The sequence below is a fragment of the Diuraphis noxia genome, unplaced genomic scaffold (genome assembly GCF_037042655.1).
Source record: "Diuraphis noxia isolate RWA-SAM2 unplaced genomic scaffold, SU_Dnox_SAM2 contig0003, whole genome shotgun sequence".
Lineage (NCBI taxonomy): Eukaryota > Metazoa > Arthropoda > Insecta > Hemiptera > Aphididae > Diuraphis > Diuraphis noxia.
In genome coordinates, this window is record NW_028301713.1 from 8,136,211 (window position 1) to 8,155,309 (window position 19,099).

General features: G+C 30.9%; 1 protein-coding gene across 8 annotated transcripts in view; it reads right to left on the reverse strand.

The window, feature by feature from the left end:
• Sh (Potassium voltage-gated channel protein Shaker) overlaps positions 1-19,099 on the reverse strand; it is a 201,757-nt gene that overhangs the window by 118,841 nt on the left and 63,817 nt on the right. The window contains exon 1 of one of the 8 annotated variants that reach the window (XM_015514169.2): positions 1,649-2,296. The exons of the other annotated variants lie outside the window; for them this stretch is intronic. Within the exon in view, the coding sequence (XP_015369655.1) occupies positions 1,649-1,755 (107 nt within the window). The 5' untranslated portion in view covers positions 1,756-2,296. Of the gene's footprint in view, positions 1-1,648; positions 2,297-19,099 lie in introns of those variants that run through there. 8 annotated transcript variants of the gene reach the window in all.

Consider the following 19,099-nt stretch of genomic DNA (forward strand, 5'->3'; position numbering starts at 1 on the left):
AAATTAAATTTTCAAATAGTCTAAATTTATATTTTTTGATACAAATGTTTGAATGGTATCATCATTTAAATTATTATTATTATTATTATTTTTATTTTTATTCATATAATTTAATGTTTATAATATAGTTAAATTGTTTTTCAGTGAATTATATAATATCGTAGTACTTTTAGGTGTATGCTATCGGTTAGGTTAGAATAGCGGTTCCCTGACCCATGGGCCGCGAGCCATAATAGGTATAATATTAAATTTTTTAAATTTTTTATTCCTAATAACTATATACACATGTATATATGCTATAATTTTATGAAAACGTATATGTATAGGTATGCTATGAGTGGGCCTCAAATATTTTTTACAAAATTATAGTGGTCCGCGAAACTAAAAAGGTTGGGAACCGCTGGGTTAGAATATACAAGTGGTTGAAAAACAATGGCCACCATTGAGCCCTGCAAAACCTTTGCGTTCCTAAATCTTGACCTATAAAATATTGTGAGAGCTATAGAGTGGGTTGTTAGGGATGAGAAAGAATAAGACCCGAGCAGCGTGTGGTACATTACGACGGCGGCGAAAAAACAAACCACGAAGAACAACTGGGCTGACCGTGTTATTGTTACCAGTACCTAGGTACTGGGCCACGAATGTATATAGACTACATAGACAGTTGCGGCGCCGGTAATATACTAAGTGTGTATTATATGAGCACAAAAATGAACGAAAAAAAACCACGAAAAATCGATGGTCGCGTGAAAACAAACATGGTTTGTGTCTGTGTGTACATAACGTAATTACAATATATTATTTTAAAATATGATTTTTTTGTGCCCTGGACGGACACACGAGAATCGTCTTCTGGCACGCCGACCTGCGGTCATCGCGGCCCGAAAGCGCATTTGCATAATAATCGTGCGCAGAACCACGCGACGGCATATTATATGCCGCCGCGTGTATGGAATAATAACGATAACGATAACGACGATGATAATAATAATAATATTAATAATGATGATGATAATGATATTATTACCGTCACGTTTTGTGACAACCGACGTCATCGTTATTCGTTTACTATTAAAATACAATTTTAATTATTCTAGCTAATAATAATATTATATTATGATTTTAAAATTAACAACCGCTGTAGTTACTGAACAACCAGCAAAGCTCCGTTATTGTTAGTGCTTCACTATATAATATTATTACGTCTGAAATCATTATCCCCCAGATAACCCTAAGAAAAAGATCGAAACGCTGTAGGAATTGTGGTGTAGTTAGTTAGTTGTCATCTGTTTTAGGTATATAAAAAAAAAAATAAGAAGAAGAAGAAATTTACTATTTAGTCGTTACACGTTTTTTTTTTTTTAATACCATTTTTTATTATACCTAATAATTTCAAAACTGAGTAGGTACCTATCATTAAAAAATAATATGTTGGAATTTCGAGATTTATTTTTAACAATATCGAGAAATTTTTCAGTTCTGTAACAGATGGGCCCCACGAGAGATAATGTCAAACATTATCATCGTCATCGTCATCGTCATCGTCTTCCTATTATTATGATGAATGGGATGTGTGGTGTGGTGTGTTGGATTGGGGGGGGGAGGGGTGAGGGCGATTGAGTTGACGGTGACACGGTGATGGACGTACGTGTCTGTGGGCGAATCCCTGTTGGCCAACCGCTGTCTCTCCACGAACCGGGCGGCCACAGTCCTGGAATCGTCGCCGAACCCGTAAAGTCCAGCCACCGCGGCCATGCGGCACTGCGTCCGGCGGCGCCCGCACCGCCGCCACTATTGCCGGTCGTCTGGTTTTTAATTTTTTTTTCCGCCTTTTCCGTCGCTTGACGCTACAGCATAATATTTTGTAACACCTCGCCGCCGTCAGTCGTCCGGCACTCGCACAGCTACCGGTGGCAATGATTGCGATCGAGATGACGTCGCGCGCGCCCGTCCGATACGACCCCGCGACAGCGATATTATTATGTACTATGCGACAACGGCGGTATGACGACGGCGGATACGACAACGCGAGACCGCCACGACCACGACCGGTGTTGTTGTACCGCGGTGACCGAGGTTACCACTGGCCATCGCCGTCAAAATATAATGATATTATATTATTAAGTGGGTTAAGAAACGGATGTATTATATATATGATGATGATAATAATAATAATAGTGATAATAATTATTTTAATATAATGTTATGTTTAATGTGCGTTCGTGACTGTACCGGACAGACGACGACGACGACGACGACAACGACGACGACGACAACGATGACGACGACTACGACAACGACAGTCGCGCGGACGGCAAGCAACAAGCTCGTTGAATCCCGCCAAAACGGACAATGCCATCGCCGCCGCCGCCGAGACGTGTTCGCGCGCGCAGCTGTCGCGGTGTCAGTCTCGCCCCTCCCCTCACCGCTACGGACTCTCTCGACTACCTCTCCCTCACTCCGACCACTAACGCCACCGCGCGACCAACCCCCTTAAACCCACCCTCACCCACATCCCTTTGCAAACCACCCCCCTACCATAACACACGCGCACACACTCGCAACGCCACGCTTGAAAACCACCCCTCACTCCAAAGTCCATCCGCCTTCCCTGCGTCGCGTATTATACATAATAATATGGGCTGTATTATCAGAGTTGGTGATGCCTACGTCGCCGACGACAAATCACTGCACGACGGTTGTTCGTTGCTTATATCACCCAGCATATAATGTATGTACGTCATGTATTGTGTGTGTATAATGTGTATAGTGTCTGTAAGCACGCGCGTTTCAATTAGTAGACACCAATCATTATCGTATATATGCATATATACACATACGGATAACGAGTGACAGAGAAAGAGTGAGAGTGAGAGAGAGAGAGAGAGAGTGAGAGAGAGAGAGAGTGAGAGAGAGAGGAGGAAGAGTGAGGACGTAAAGCACATATTTTTTCGAATGTGTGTGAAAGACAAAAAAATAAGTATGTGCCTACTGATTATAACATATTTCGATATGATAATATTATACATTGCATCATAAAAATGACAGACGGATCGTAACGTATGAGAGACTTTGTATGCTTGGAGAGTTTTTAATTTATGGGTTTTGTGAGATTCTTGTGCTCTATAAAAATAGAACGTGTAGGTAATGAAAAAAAAAATTAAATCTTAAGGACATCTTTTATTAAGATGTTTAACTCTCTCTTATTATAGGTACAGTACGTTAATTAAACAACCGTACAAACTTTAATGTCACACACTCACACAACTTTATCGTTTGGCCTTAAAATGTATAATATTAAAGTCGCATTTCAGTCAAAATATAGCTATGCAGAATTTAACATCGAATTTGGTCATCACAACCATATTGTGATAAAAGTTGCCTCGGATAATTTACTGTATTAATATAATATTATCAGCAGCGCACTGAGGTATTTTGGCAGCACGTGCGGTTAAAAAGAGTTACCCATCAGCTACCTATTTCGTTTTCAATTAAAAAAAAATATTCTTTATGCACTTTACTCAACCGTGCACTTACACTCAATTTATTCAATATAAATTATACTAATATACTTATTTATTAAATCACCGTAATTCCTGGAAATTAATTATTATTATAGACTACCTATATTAGTGTATTTTATAAATGTATAAACTAACCTGTGGCACCAGTAGTTTACAGTGTTTACACCCACCCTCACCCACTCGAGAGCACATAGTTTCAGTACTTGTCACTTGTCAACTTGTCTGGGCATCACTGAAAATGACCATAATTGCCTGGCCGTACTTATTTGCACTGCATTAAATTCATTTTATTGAACATTCTTAATCTTATATGAGATTTCCATTCTATATCATGTATTATACACTATAAATCATATAACAAAGCGTTAACACAACAGCTGAATGTCAGTAGTGTTTGGTGTTGTTGCGAACGTAGGGAGTTTGTGTGTTATATATACATTTAAAGTTTGTATACTATAGTTGGTAGAGTCTAGAACCGTACATTTATACTGGAGAATATTATATTATTTAAGACTTGGATGTGGGGGAGGGGGGTTGAATCCTAACCATAACAATAATGAATAAGTTTTAAAACAATTCAGAAAATGTTTAGTGGGGCTATTGAAAATAGACCTTAAAGCCCTTACCCCTTACCTTATTTGCTCTTGTGCGTGGTATGTAAATGTGCACAAAAATGTAAAAAGGAAATGGGTCTGATATGATCTGATTTAAATGCTAGTGAGTTGTGTTAAATAATGTTGGCTACATGTGGATAGTCCTTTTTAGTATGCGAAATATGATACGCGATGTAGAGGATAATATTTTTCGAGGGTCAAGTTTTTTATTAATATATATTTTTTATTGCTCTTCAGAATACAATCCTTATTAATGGGTGTATGCGTTTATTTAGGAACACCGAAACCCCCCATATAAAAAATAAGTTAAGAGCGGTCGTCAACAAATTGTTTGAATACGCGCGGGCATCGTTAAAATGATAAATTCGTATATTATAGGGTTAGGTGTAGGGCGGATCAATAATACAACGATGAATTACCTCGTCATTCACTATAAATTATAGCGTAATAGTAAGTAGGCATAATATTTAACCATGTAACACATTAAATATGTTCGGAAGCGTTTCGGTACGTTTGCTGTGCTCAACACTTGTCTAGACGTAATAAAATGCGAAATTCGTCCGATAATTATTATCACGATCGCATTAATATAACGCTGATTAAGTCACTACGCCGTTGATTTTCAACCTATGCAAAACGTATTCACGGTTCACACCCATCTCGAGACATAAATTGATATACTGCTGTCAATATATATTATAATATTATGGACCGACCGTGCGAACTTGCTACTGGCTAATTTGCGAGCTCAAAGTATCGACACATTCGACACCGTTATAGTCTGTAGAGGACTGTAATAATATATATTAAAATATTTTAACGCTTCTTATTATACACGAAGAACATATTAAGTAATGAAACCATAAAAGATGTACATAATGCTTGGTGTTTGATGTGAGGAAATAACGTCAATACGTCAATACGTCATACGTCACCTGTTTTCGAGCACATATTTCACCTGAATACCAGCATTTAATTTTCTTGAAAAATGCAATATAATATTAGGTACCTATCTAATTTGTAACAGTAAAATTTAAAAATATATAAAAAAAATTTTTAGAAAAAAAAAGAATTTATTGACTTGACACAGTACATGGGATACTATTTATATAAATGCATTATATTATGCATAGACTAATATCTAAATTTAGTTTTACTTAATATACTGTTGAACGTATAATATGTTCCGAATAATGAATAGTGCAAGCAGGGATGACTACACTACTATGTATATAGTTTGTAAATAAAAAATAATGATTATTGATTTTTTAATGATTAGGAGCAAGTTTCATAAAATACCCCTTTTCATACTCGGTATATTACAAATAAAAGAAAGAAAAAAAATTAATAACACGACGGCATGATGACTTAATAATATGGTTCATTGCGTGGTCATAGGCGTAGGTTTGAGTAAATAATTCGTCCGTGAATAATAAATATCAAGAAGAAAAACAAAATGGCATTTACGAAGTGAGTTATTTTTCGTTTATTAACAACTACACCTTAACATTATTTACATAGTCCGCACTCCGCGATAATGCGAATTTACTGCGACGAAAGTTAAAGTCCGAGTTATGGATATTATTATGTAATTTTTACCGTTGCTATTTATAATATATTTTGTAATTCTTGTGGGGATTACCATAAGTACTCGAAGGCTCGAATCTAATAGGAAAATAATATGAATTACGACGGTATTTACTGTGTCACGTGCAGCAGATCGTCCACGATACGCGCGAATAGTGTGTAGACCAGAAATAAAACGGCAACTTTTAGTCATACAAGATGAATGATTTCAAACGGGTACGGTTTCTTATTCTTGCGTTTTAGTATTTGTCTTCTAAACTTTTGACAGTTTTCATCGTTGCAAAATTGGATTATCAAACTCTGAAACAAAGTCGAGTGAATACACGGTACACTTCAAAATAAATGGTTTAACGCCGGCTATACACTAGATGGCCTCGCTGTAGCACAGTATATGGATGGGATGTATGACGTGTGTTGTACGTCCGGGCAAGATGCTACTAAGTATGTATTTAGTATCTAATTCATTGAAACTCAAATTCTTGAATATTAATAAGAATGAACAATAACTTTGCGTTTAATTACCATATTATTCTTAGTTCTTAGCGTTCTAAACACACGAACACAATGACACCCGTATTGTTATTGTTCTATATGGAAAGTGTTTGCACACGGTTATGCGAAATGTTTGAACGACTTTATAATACGCAAGTTTGTAGTAGACAATTCATTATTATTCACGACACGCAATTTTCGATATCACTTTATGAGGTCAAAGAAGGAGTTAATATGTTGAAATTGATGACTTATACGATCGAACATGACGCTTTTTTAATACCCTGTGTATGTGTACCCTCAAATTTATATTTTAATTGAAACGTTTGAAGAATAACAATCAGGTTTAAATTAATAATTTTGTTGTTTTTTAAAATATATTTTAATGAGCGTCATTTTATTATTATGATCTACTGCAAACGGTAGTATTTAGATACATAATCATTACCACTCATTTAGTAAAAATGCCCACAGATCAATCACTGAAAATTATTTGCTGATACATTAAAACAGGACCCGATTTATGATTGATATTTATCACATAATATATTTTTATTTTTTTCTATCAAAATGTTTATTTTAAACAGGAATTTTACTAAACGGATAACACTATTACTAAACAAAATATCAATTAAGTAGATAAAAAATATTTTATGTTTTTTAAATAATAATGTAATTAATTAGATTTTACGTCGTTGTAAGTTTGTATAGATGATTTGTTAAACGGATGTCTAACTACGTCAAAATTAAAAATTATTCAACATTTGGCTTTACCATTTTCAATGCAGCTTGCGACACCAAACATTATATCTGTAAGTTGAAATTTAAAGTTATTTCAATAAAATATTAATTATTACTGATCAAAAGATACGGTTATTTATTTATATTAATTTTTAAATAATGAGTTTATTAATCAATATATTGTGTAAGAAATTTTTGTTATACAACCGCTGTTTACACTTAGTGTGACTTTGGGTCAATATAGTATAATCTAAATATTTATATTTTAAAAGCTAAATACGTCCCCACATAATCCATTGCTTTAAACAATTTAATATTTTATGTCGGTTGTAAATAAATTCAGACTTTTATGTTTAGACAAATGCAAATATTTTACATGGATAATCAAAAAAAAAATGGGTTTTTTTCAAATAAACTTTATTTATTTTGTTTCATCGGTACGATAACATATATAAATATATCTACAATTTATACCACTCATAAAATATATTCAATTAATTATAATAGTCGTGGGTAGATATAACAGCCATACGATAAATAAACTGTACATAATATGATTAGATATTAATATAATAATATATAATTTGTTTAAAATATATCTTAAGCCGTCGCAAGATTGTGGCTCATACGGATGAATGCTTTAAATTAGGATGTTGTAGTAATGTACGATTATTATAATTCAGTTCAAGAAACAAAATATTGTTTTTTTAGAAACGAACAATAATTACCTATATACATACATATAGGTAACTATGTAGTGATCGACGTTTGCAATATAGTTTGATATGCATTATACATATAAATAACAATATAATTACAATAATGCAATTTACAATTATTACCATTCCTATTGTATTTTTCGTACTTTTGGTGAATTCCGTGGTTTGAATATTAAATAAATAGATGAATAACAATTTTAATAATACTAATGGGTATTACATCAACTTTTACTCTTTAATCTATACAATGCCACAAAATCTTAAAATAATAAACGTTAAGTATCTCGGTGAGTATATCAAATTTAAAAACCAAGTTTCATTTTTATAATATATCGAACGCAAATTATTTGTATGGATTTTATTTATTTAGTTTTTAAACTAGGTATGCAATTACTAAAATTAAATCACATAAACAGTAAAACACGTGCATCAATAGATAAAAAAAAAAATCGAGCAAGTAAGAATAAATCAATTAGCAAGTGATGACAATTTAAAAGTTTTTTTTAGTTTATAAATTCATTATGTTTTGGCAATAATAATATGGGATATTATTTTAATTATTGTTATTCACATCCAACGTAACAATAAAACTTCCAATAAATTCGTGTTATTTATACAGTGTATAAATTGAATTGGCATTTATTGAACGAACTTACACTTAAACTACTAAACCAGTAAGACCAGACACATTTTTAATTAAAACGTGTCCATTATTATACGTTTCAGTTGACATTACACAATCAGAATAATATCATTTACCATTAGTGTTAAATTACTCTGAACACACTTGCGACCGGCTAAAGTTCATATCTGATAAGACAAATCACTGTTGTTTGCGAAGATCACAACGATTCGGGTTTGATGGTAAATATAAACAATGAAATAAGCGAAATCAATCCAAACATTCCAAACTCGCAGCCGATAAAGTTGTTTACGGAATTTCTAATAGCACACTACAGACACAGATTTCAGAGTAAGTTATCGCTGTTGAAACAGACTCGTCAGTTTGTATAGACCGTCGCATATAATATAGTAAGTTTATCTCAGAATCATAACGTAGTCAGCTACAATGTTGCCGGGAATATTTTTCCTGTTGTGTTCAGGGTTAATAACGAGCTTATCTATTTAACCGAAGTTATTTAAAATGTCTACCTCTGTGTAAAATAAAATAGCCAGTTTGCATTCGGAAAAGCCTATACAGTGACAAGAATCGTGAATAATGAATGGGTCGAGTCCGCAGCGATGTGGCGCAAAGAGAAGGCGACTATTTAGAAAATAATTCAAATTCTTACTAGCAAATCACATCACCGTGTTTTCACTTTGAATTCTTGAGAAGTCATTATTTTTCAAAAACGCATTTTCGCGCTAGTATAATCCAATTTCCCAACACGTCAGTTTTGAAAAACGATCAATTAAACACACGTGCCGTCAAATGATAAGTAGAATAATACGGATCCCGTTTTAAACGCATTTAATGAGGTAAAAAAACAATTACAGAAAAAAAAAAACTTATCTCTCGTCGATGTTATCCTCAGGCCAATTGTTATAGATTGTATATGAGTTAATTTGATTTCGAAATAGAAACTTTTAACTCAGAAAGAATTGAATTTTCAAAACATTTATCTTGAGAATAATATTCGTGGTAAAAATAACAAAAAAACCTGATAATGTCTTATAACAAAGTTGAATGTAACGATTGTTAACTTTTTTTTTATATAATTAAGGATTATTTAGTTAAGAATTTGACTACAATAATTTAATATCACTTATAATGATTTAATCAAAATACTACAGGCAATTCCTATAATATTACAAATACAAATTCTAAGAAAAAAATTCGTTTAAACTGTAGACATTTTTGAATATTTATTTGTTTATTGTTCATAAATCATAATCATTATATACACGAGTAGTTGTACTTAGAGTTGCCACCTCTCTGGGTTTCACCCGGATACTCCGGTTTTACAAATAAATCTACGGACTACGGGTTCAGTGAATTATTCTCCGGTTTATCGTTAGTTTATCTAATTTTGTCTAATATGTTCTAATATTGAAAATTTAAAAAAATGTAAAGTACGAATTTAAACATAATAAACATATTTTGTACTTTTCAACATCTAATAAAATAAGTGATTAAATTAACTTTTTTTTCAAATTGTTATACCTTGTATTAATTATATTTTAATTTTTATCTGTTATACACATGATAGGTACATAATATATAGTATAATTTTATTTACCTTTTTTTTTTGCTTATTAGTCTATTTCGTCTCTGGGTCTGCCATCTTTCAAAGGTGGCAACTCTAGTTGTACTCATAAGTAGTAGTGTAAATTGCACTTTTAAATATTTTGATAAATCATTAAACGTTTAATATTTTAGGTCGATATCTATACTTGCGCACCTATAAATTATGTTTAAGCAATAATACCGAAACCACAACTGTGATAAAAATGTAGAAACAGAGATACAGGTATTCTTGAATGTGTCCGTCTATCTATAAGTGTATTTATTGTACTATTCTACAGAGTAAACTTTACACTATTTATTACTTGCATTGCTGCAAAAGTGTTGAATTATTTTCCAAAGGTTGTTCAGGTCCATCATTAACTATATATACAATATTCTACTGTACCTATAGGTTAAGTTGTATAAAGTTTACGAAACGATGTATACGTAATTATATTAGGTAGGTATAGTTTGCCGAGTATTATTATTATATTACAGTTTGTACTTTTATATTGGCAACTGCGGAGTGTGACCTACACACAGACTGTCTGAACGCTCTATCATTCACCCCGCAGTCACTCTAGCGGACGAACTTCGTGCAAGGAATTAAATCTGACCTTTATGTTTAAGTTGTGAGTCTAAATTTTTTTCACGTACCCTCCCCGTCATCCTTCTCACCTTCATTGTCGCCTTCATTATTATGCCTCTGCGCCACCGCGTCGTCGGGCTGTCATTAATCATCACCGGTTTTCGACGTCGTCATCCATCCCCCACGATTTAAATCACAACACAATATTGTATATACGCGCGCGGTATCAATGCTCCGGAAACGCAGGCACAATGCCGTACCAGAAAAAAACAAACAAGTACGGATAGCGTGACGTTAAATATACGCCTGCGACACCGCGAGAATATTATAGGTACGCACGTTGACGAGCTGTCTTGTGGTCGCAAGATATCATAAATTAAATTTTCTCGTCCATTAATCCGATTCAGTGGTGTCCAACGGTCTTAAGTGCAAGTCGAATGACGGTTGGTATATATTATAGATAGAACACGCGTATAAATCGAAATCGACTGTATAGCTTGATATAGTTGCTAGTGTTACTATACTATAATACCTGCTCTACAATACATCAGTGTTTCCAAATCTTTTTCTCTCACGGCACACTATTGCTAACCCATATTTAGCTGTTTCATATTTGTTACTGATCTATATGTATATGTTCAGTAAATATAGGTATATGTATATTTTTTTCATATTAATGCTATAAATGCTATAATATGTTATATTAATATTTTTATATAGTATGCTTATTTAGGTTATAGAAAGAACAAATACAAATTTAGGCCTAGAGAAAAAATTTGGAACTGCAGGTTTCCCTACAATATAGGTTTCCAACATGGTCGAATAGTTTTCAAGCATCACATCACATCACAACAATATTTCAACTTATTATCGAAATTACAAGTGAACGTATTAATACTCAGGATATTTTGCAACCTTGCAGCACACCTATTGAGGCTTCACGGCACACCGGTCGTGAAACAATGCAATACAATATACTAGGTATAACGTAAAAACATTCTGAAAATATTCTGACGTCTAAAAAACTGCAGTGCAACAGCGAAGGAAGTCCATCTTTTATTAAATTTTAAAATACAGCGTTGCTCTTCTGCACGTCTTGTATATACATATTATTTTGTCAACAATCATTTTTGTACATTACACAGCAAGCGTATTGATAATGGATGTTATTGAATAAGTAATTTAAAATCATTTTTAATATACGTGTCCGTTACAGTTAATTAATAATATTTAAATAGTATAAAATAATATTTTAAAATCATTTTAATTTATTTTGCATTAATTCACGGAAAAATAACAAATTTTATTTAAATGCATTACACATTATTCTCTAGGTGATTGTGTATAATTTGAATGTCAAATCACCACATTTAAAAAATTAATTAATTTATAAATGCGGCTTTTAAACGCCCAGCTTGCAGAATAATATTATTGAAAATACATGATTTAATTTTTGAGCGTTCTCCCGAAATTAAACTATTGCGATTCAAAGCGACAAAACTCCTTCGTACGCCATTTATCAAAAATAAAATAAATATAATTCAATGACAAGTATTGGACTAAGCTCTAATAAAATCAACTAAATATGTTATTTGTGTAAGCCGTGAAGAGTACGATCAATTTTATATAATAAGTATAAAATAAAATGTATATCTTATCAAGTCAAAATAATTATGTTGGGTTCTGTGATATCCGAAAACTGGAGTTTTATTAGTATAAATGCACAAATAGGTATGTAGTTAGTTTCTTTTATCTCTAACAATTATGATATTATAAACTTAAAATAGCTTAACAACTAATAAGTGCAAAATATATAATTTGTAAAATATAATGCACACAAAAAATAGTTACATCCTAATAATAAACAATAAATATACATTAAAATAACAAAAAAATAGGGAGTGCTAATTTCTAAATTGATCATGGGGTACACCGGGAAAATTCCCGCAGTGACCAGTACGGGCCTGGTTCATATAACTTTATCAGCAACCATCAGCAGCAAAACCTTACAAAACTTTTTATATTTAATATTCAGGTACCGACGTACCGTTATATGAATATATGATATGATATCGACTTCTAAGATTGACTGAGTTTGCGGTTACCACTAAGTCCAAACAAACCACTGAAGCTGACATATTTAGTTCGCGGTAAAGTTATTTAAATCCGTTGCAACATATGGACATGGGACAGTTAAATATCATCTAGATTTTGGATTCAAATGTCATCATTTTAATATTCAACATCGAAGAATAGAATTTAGTCAAAGGACCTGTGAGCATAAAAGCACTATTACGTTTTTTAGACAGTTAAATTTTATTATTGAAGACATTATATTACAGTAAGTGATATATGTAATGTAATAAACAGTGGTTATTTTTAAAATTATATTGTTTTATGAAAGGTACGCGTTAAAACATAATATATTATGACAACACATAATTTATGTATACCAGAAGAACTCAAATGGTGGTTTGCGTACCACTGGTAGTACGAGGAAGAAGCATGCATGGTATAGTTACGGCGTGTACTGGTGGAACTAAATTAATATTTTTTTTAAATGTTTGGAACGGATCTAAAATTATTTTATGTTTTGTTTAAGTAGGCACTAAATATTATACTGTCAGATGTGAGTACTTATACATATATAATATATATATATTATTAGTTTCATACAATATTATCGTTTTATATATTTTATATATTGACATTTTAAGTAGTTTTATTTTTCTTAATTAGTGGACAGTGGTGCATGTGCCATGCATAACACATACGAGTGGAGTACAAAAAAAAATTCGATAATCTTTGGAATTTATTACAACTTGTGATAGTGATAATGCTTAATAATATTTTAAAACGGAAGACAAATAATGTTTAAATACTATACCGAACCATTTCCATGGAAACACATTTTTATAACTATGATGTCAGGAATACATTTTAATTCAGATTTTACAACTATGGTAAGCTGTGCCAAGAAATGAAATACGGATGGATCGTAAAACTACATAGATATGTCATTAAATAGAAAGCCATTAAGTAATTTTAGACTTTAAAATTGTTCATGGAATTTAATAATTTTACCTATATCGTGTTATGTATTATTTAAATATATCAATAATTTAATATTATGATGGTTTCAACTATAATTAATAGTAATAATTTATTCTATATTTTACAAATATTAACGTAATATTTACGTATCTATACCTACAGCTGATTTGTGGCAGTAATCTGTAGTCGTCTAAGTATACTCCCCCGTCCTGGCCTAGTCTGTTTTATCTTAAATTGTAATACGAGTATCATCAAATGAGTGAATAATGAACTTCTATCACAGTCGGGCAATAAAAAAATAATGTTATAGACATAAACGATCTTGTAAAATATGAATTCAAACATACACATAGGTTAGGTTTATTTTATGCAAAGAGTCATTTTGTTTCGTCAATCAAATAGTCAATAAGTAATTGAAAAAAAAATAAGAGGCATTCTATACAAACAAATATAGATCAAATAAGAATTTATATAATACATCATACATATATATCCAACCTAACCTATAATAGGATAGAATATTTTACTGAACAACCAAAAATTATTAACAATTTTTGAATCGCAATTTCTGAATCAAAGAGAAATTCCAACAATTACAATTACAATTTCGAGATTGGACTTGCAAATTCTTGCTGATTACTTACAAAATAATGGCACTTTGAAAAACATGTTTTGAAAAAGTGTAAGGGCCAACTTCACAGGCGTAACAATTACTATTTTGAAAATTGCATAGCTGACCTACAAAATGGTGCAAATTACACGAATTATCGACCCTAATTAGCTAGAAAATAACGAAAAATATCGATATTATTGGTATCTAATTGGTGTGTTGGGTGGATACAAATTAAATTACTCTTATTTTATGTTTACTCAACAACTCGTTAAATTATAATTAATAATTAGGTAACTTATTCATAAAGCAGTGTCGTAAATTATTTAATTTACACAATGCAATAATTAACTATAAATTATAACTGTGTACATGAATCAATATAAAATATAGAATTCGGCGAGGGAACTTACGATATTTTGTTAACAGTGGTTTATCGAACGCCATCTAGTGCAAAATCAGTGCGAAAAAGCTTTAAATATTGTTAAGAATTTTGTCGCTATTCAAATATATTTACCACAAAAACATATTTTGATGGACAACAAAATTTGATAATTAATTTTAATTTTTTTACTGATAAATAAATCCACATTACCTTTACCATAAAATCGATACATTACATTAATTTTAATTTAATTCGCATAATTAATTATTGATGTGAAGTTTTTCAATAATTATAAATATTTTGTTACCTAATTTCATTATGTTGACGATACGAGTAACCAGATTTTCATAAACACACAATACCTACTACAACTATGTTGTTGTATTGACATTTTTTATGACATTTATATTTATTAATAATATATATTTGAACGAAAATATATTGTAACATTTTTTTGTTGCATTTTAGTATTTTACTTTTAGAAATACCTCAAAAAGATCAAAATAATTAATAATAATAGAAGTAGGTAATGTAGTTTTCTTTGATGCTTCCTTACAAAAACAAAGTTTAATTAAATAAAATAGTCTTGTTATTATTTATACGATTTTTTATGATGTATATCACGTCTAAGTAAAAAAAAAAAAAACATTATTTTACTCACATTATTGGTTAAATGAGATTATCGAAACGTTAAGTATATTAATTAAATTATATAATTTATTTTAATTTAAATATCATCATTTAATTAATATTGCTTTCTGCAGCGATCAAAACTTTATACTTTAATAGCTATCGTGCTTTGGTATGGAATGTGTTTAAATTAAGAAGGGACAACGGTACATTGTACTTGAGCCGATTATCATAATACAATGACCGAATAACTACTTAAAAGCCTTACCCCGGAATTGCATTATTAATTTTAGTTGTAGCGATTAACACATACAATTTAAAAAAAAAAAAAAAAAAAAAAAACGTTTTCACGAAAATTTAATTAAAAAAGTTCCAATAATATGCTATTAATAGGTTAGGTTAGGTAAGGTTTAAACGGAAAATAAACAGTGGAAAACAACAAGGGTAGTAAAATATTGTAGTTATGTGATAAATTAATTAATTAGATCGTGTATAACAATAATCTTGACAAAAAATAATTATTCGCAAATTTATATTTATGTATAAAATTTAAAAAAGAAAAAACCAAGTTCTAGACTCTAGACAGCGTTAATTCCCGGCCAAGTGTCACCAATGGCTTCATAATTCAAAATATTCATGCTACTATTATAATATCATATATACTTATTGTGCTATGTTGTACAGATTGTGTAAAAAATATTTTTAAATTAAAAAAAAAAATGTATATAAAATTCATAAAATTATAATAATATAATGAATAGTAAGTAAACACATTTTATAGATTTATAGTTAAAGAGAACACTACCTATGTTTTTATTGAATTCGTAATAATATACAAACATAACTACTATTTAGCAAATTTCCGTCCATTTGATTCAATAAAAAATATCATACATTCGACATATCATACAACTTTTAGCTATATAGATATCTGAGATTCTTAACGATTATTTATTCTTAGGCTAAAGACATTATATGCGATTAAACTTGGCAATTTGTTCAATATTTTAATTTACAAAAAAAAACGAGTAAGTGAAACTAGTGAACGAAATGTTGCAAAGTCATACATTTGTTAGACGGAGACAACAAATGCATGGGTAGCATGCTTTTAAGTAAATTAAAAATGCCTTAAGTTTAAATTTAATAATAAAATATTGTATAAATACATTTGCTTTCAGTGAAATAAATCGAAAGGTAAACATGTATTAGGTACTTAAATAAATAAACGGTAAATGGAATTGAAAATGTTTCCAATTTTTTTATTTTAACAGTAATAATGGTATCGTATGAGATAAAGTTTTATTATAAGTATTATAACCAGCCATAAAAAAACGCGCTGTTAGCTGTTGTCTATATTAAATTATTATAACACCCATTTGTTCTTACCTAATAAAACCGTGTTTCACTTTCAGAAGTATAATATAACAATAACTAGTAACTACGTTGTTAAATGAAACACAAATTGTCTCATACTCCCAACATGTTATTTTAAGATTCTGCTTCTAAACACTTGAAACGCAATCCGAAGGTAGTTAAACAATAATTTTATTGGACATGTATTTTTAATATATTATCTAAATCACTACATAATATGATAATAATGGATTATTTTCATTTATCACCACATGACTTTAAATTTTTTTTCCAAACACCTAATTAAATAAAAAATTAAACAACTGTATACACTAATTATTCTTATAAGTTATAATTATACATTTTGTATTATACGTACTTTTATTTCAGGGTTTTAACAAATTAGTTATCTCTCTATGTAATAAAAGAGTCTAAGAATTTAATATTCATCAGTTTATGTTGGTATTTAAATAGTTAGTAAGAAAGTATAAAATAGTAGTATAAAACCAGAAATTATAGGTTTTTAAGAGAGCAATTTATTTTAATAGCAACTTTAATTATTATTACCTACAGGCTATATTGTAAAAACGAGTTTCATCATCGATGACAAACTATTATTCTAACGTATGTTAAAAATAAATTATGAGTAGGTATTAACCATTGATTTGAAAATCAATCAAATAGTATTGACTACTGCTTTTATAAATATGTTATTAATAGAAAATTAGTACGAGTGTCGCTATCGATTTAATCAGAAACGTACTTACCACAAATTATATCATCAAGTCGAATATTACTTGTTGAAATGTTTACAATCGTTGAAAATTGAAATTATAGATGAGTTCGTTGCATAAATTAGTACAGTGAACATTAAATGTTTCTAACACACTATTCACAGACTACAACTATTGAAAAAATTGAAATTTATATCAAACACAATAAATTGTCAATTATTATTATTTGCTACAATTTATATTTCGGTAGAACTCATAAGGCGGGTTTCCGTTACGTAAAATGTTCAGCTATGTCCAACAACACGGTAACGTGGTTAATCGTGTGGTAACCTTACCTAATCAACCAATCACAGCAGAGGATTTACGCGAACGTGTGTAGTGGAAACCACGGTTCGCGGTACGTCAAGACGTGTCACTCATATTTCGTTACATTTAAACAGGTTGACCGCCTCGGGTTTTTTTTCAAGTTTTTACTCATAAAAGTTGAATTATGACACTCGATTTGAGATCTGACTGAAATCGTTCTTCAGTGAGATTAGTGAGCTTAGAGCGGATACAGTGTTGCCACTTTTAGCGAGTATCGCAAGCTTGAAAATATAACAATTATAGTTTTTTTATCTAAGTTATCGTTAAAACTGTATTTTTAAACCTATCAAAAGACGTCAAAGTTCTCCTTCTTCGGGTTCTTCCAAGAAGTGATTGAGCCGAAAGATACTCTTTATAATAGTTATGGCGGTCGATCTGTTAAAATAAATTACCGAATATAGTGGCACACGATATACTTTTGCGCGCAAATCCGACCGATTGTACGTCGAAATCGAACCTCTGAACCAAACCTTAAATAATATTATTGTGTGCTACAGAACAGTACAGTAAGTTGTCTACACAGGTACAATATACAGAAAACCAAATATTTAAACGCTCGAACACAGATTAGGTACGTGTAATTTACAGTACATTATATACATTTTTTTCTTATTACTATTATATTTTACTCGGCTGTTCGTGTATGATTGTTTCATTGGTTTCGCCACAAATGAATGGTCTCGGCGCGCCGTACATAGGCGAACGCGTGGCGCCATGCCGCCGGGATTTTCAAGCTGTTTTTATCAAATATATGTTTTAGGATTTTATTTCTCGGAAACTTTTGTTACTTAATACAATTACAACTGCAGTAGTTTTATGTACACAACGTAAAGTACTGTATCCAATAACCTTCGCAGACGCCCACATTTTTAGGGTTTTTATTTTTATTTTAAACATACACGCGAACCGAAAAATAATATTAATATTTGTACATAAGATGTTCGATACACTTATTCGTCATCGACAGTCAGACCAAACCACTGAACTTAGAGACCTAACATTTTGGTGGTATATAATATGTCTCTATGGTGGCGTAAGGGCTATATAACAAACTATTTTAAAAAAAAAATCGAATATCACAGGAATTCTGTTTTGTCAAAAACGGAAATTTAATATTTTTGTCGTCGTTATCATATTGGTTACATGCAGAAAATAAAATAACTTAATACAATTTTCAAATTTTTATAATATAATATAACATTATATTATATATCTTTCAAGGAAACTTGTCATAAATCTATAGCTGGCGGGGTTTATTTTGATAAAACCCCTTAGTTTTCCAACGGATCAATATAGTATAATATAGTTTATATTATGTAACTCATTCTAGGGATACAGCATTGGAAAATTGATTTTTTTACAATTAAAAAACTACCTTGTTTTATTATTTTATTCCCTTTTGTGTATCTGGCGTATCACGAATGAATAGTTTTCCGCAAATTGTAAATGTATTTACATATACGTTGCGAGACGT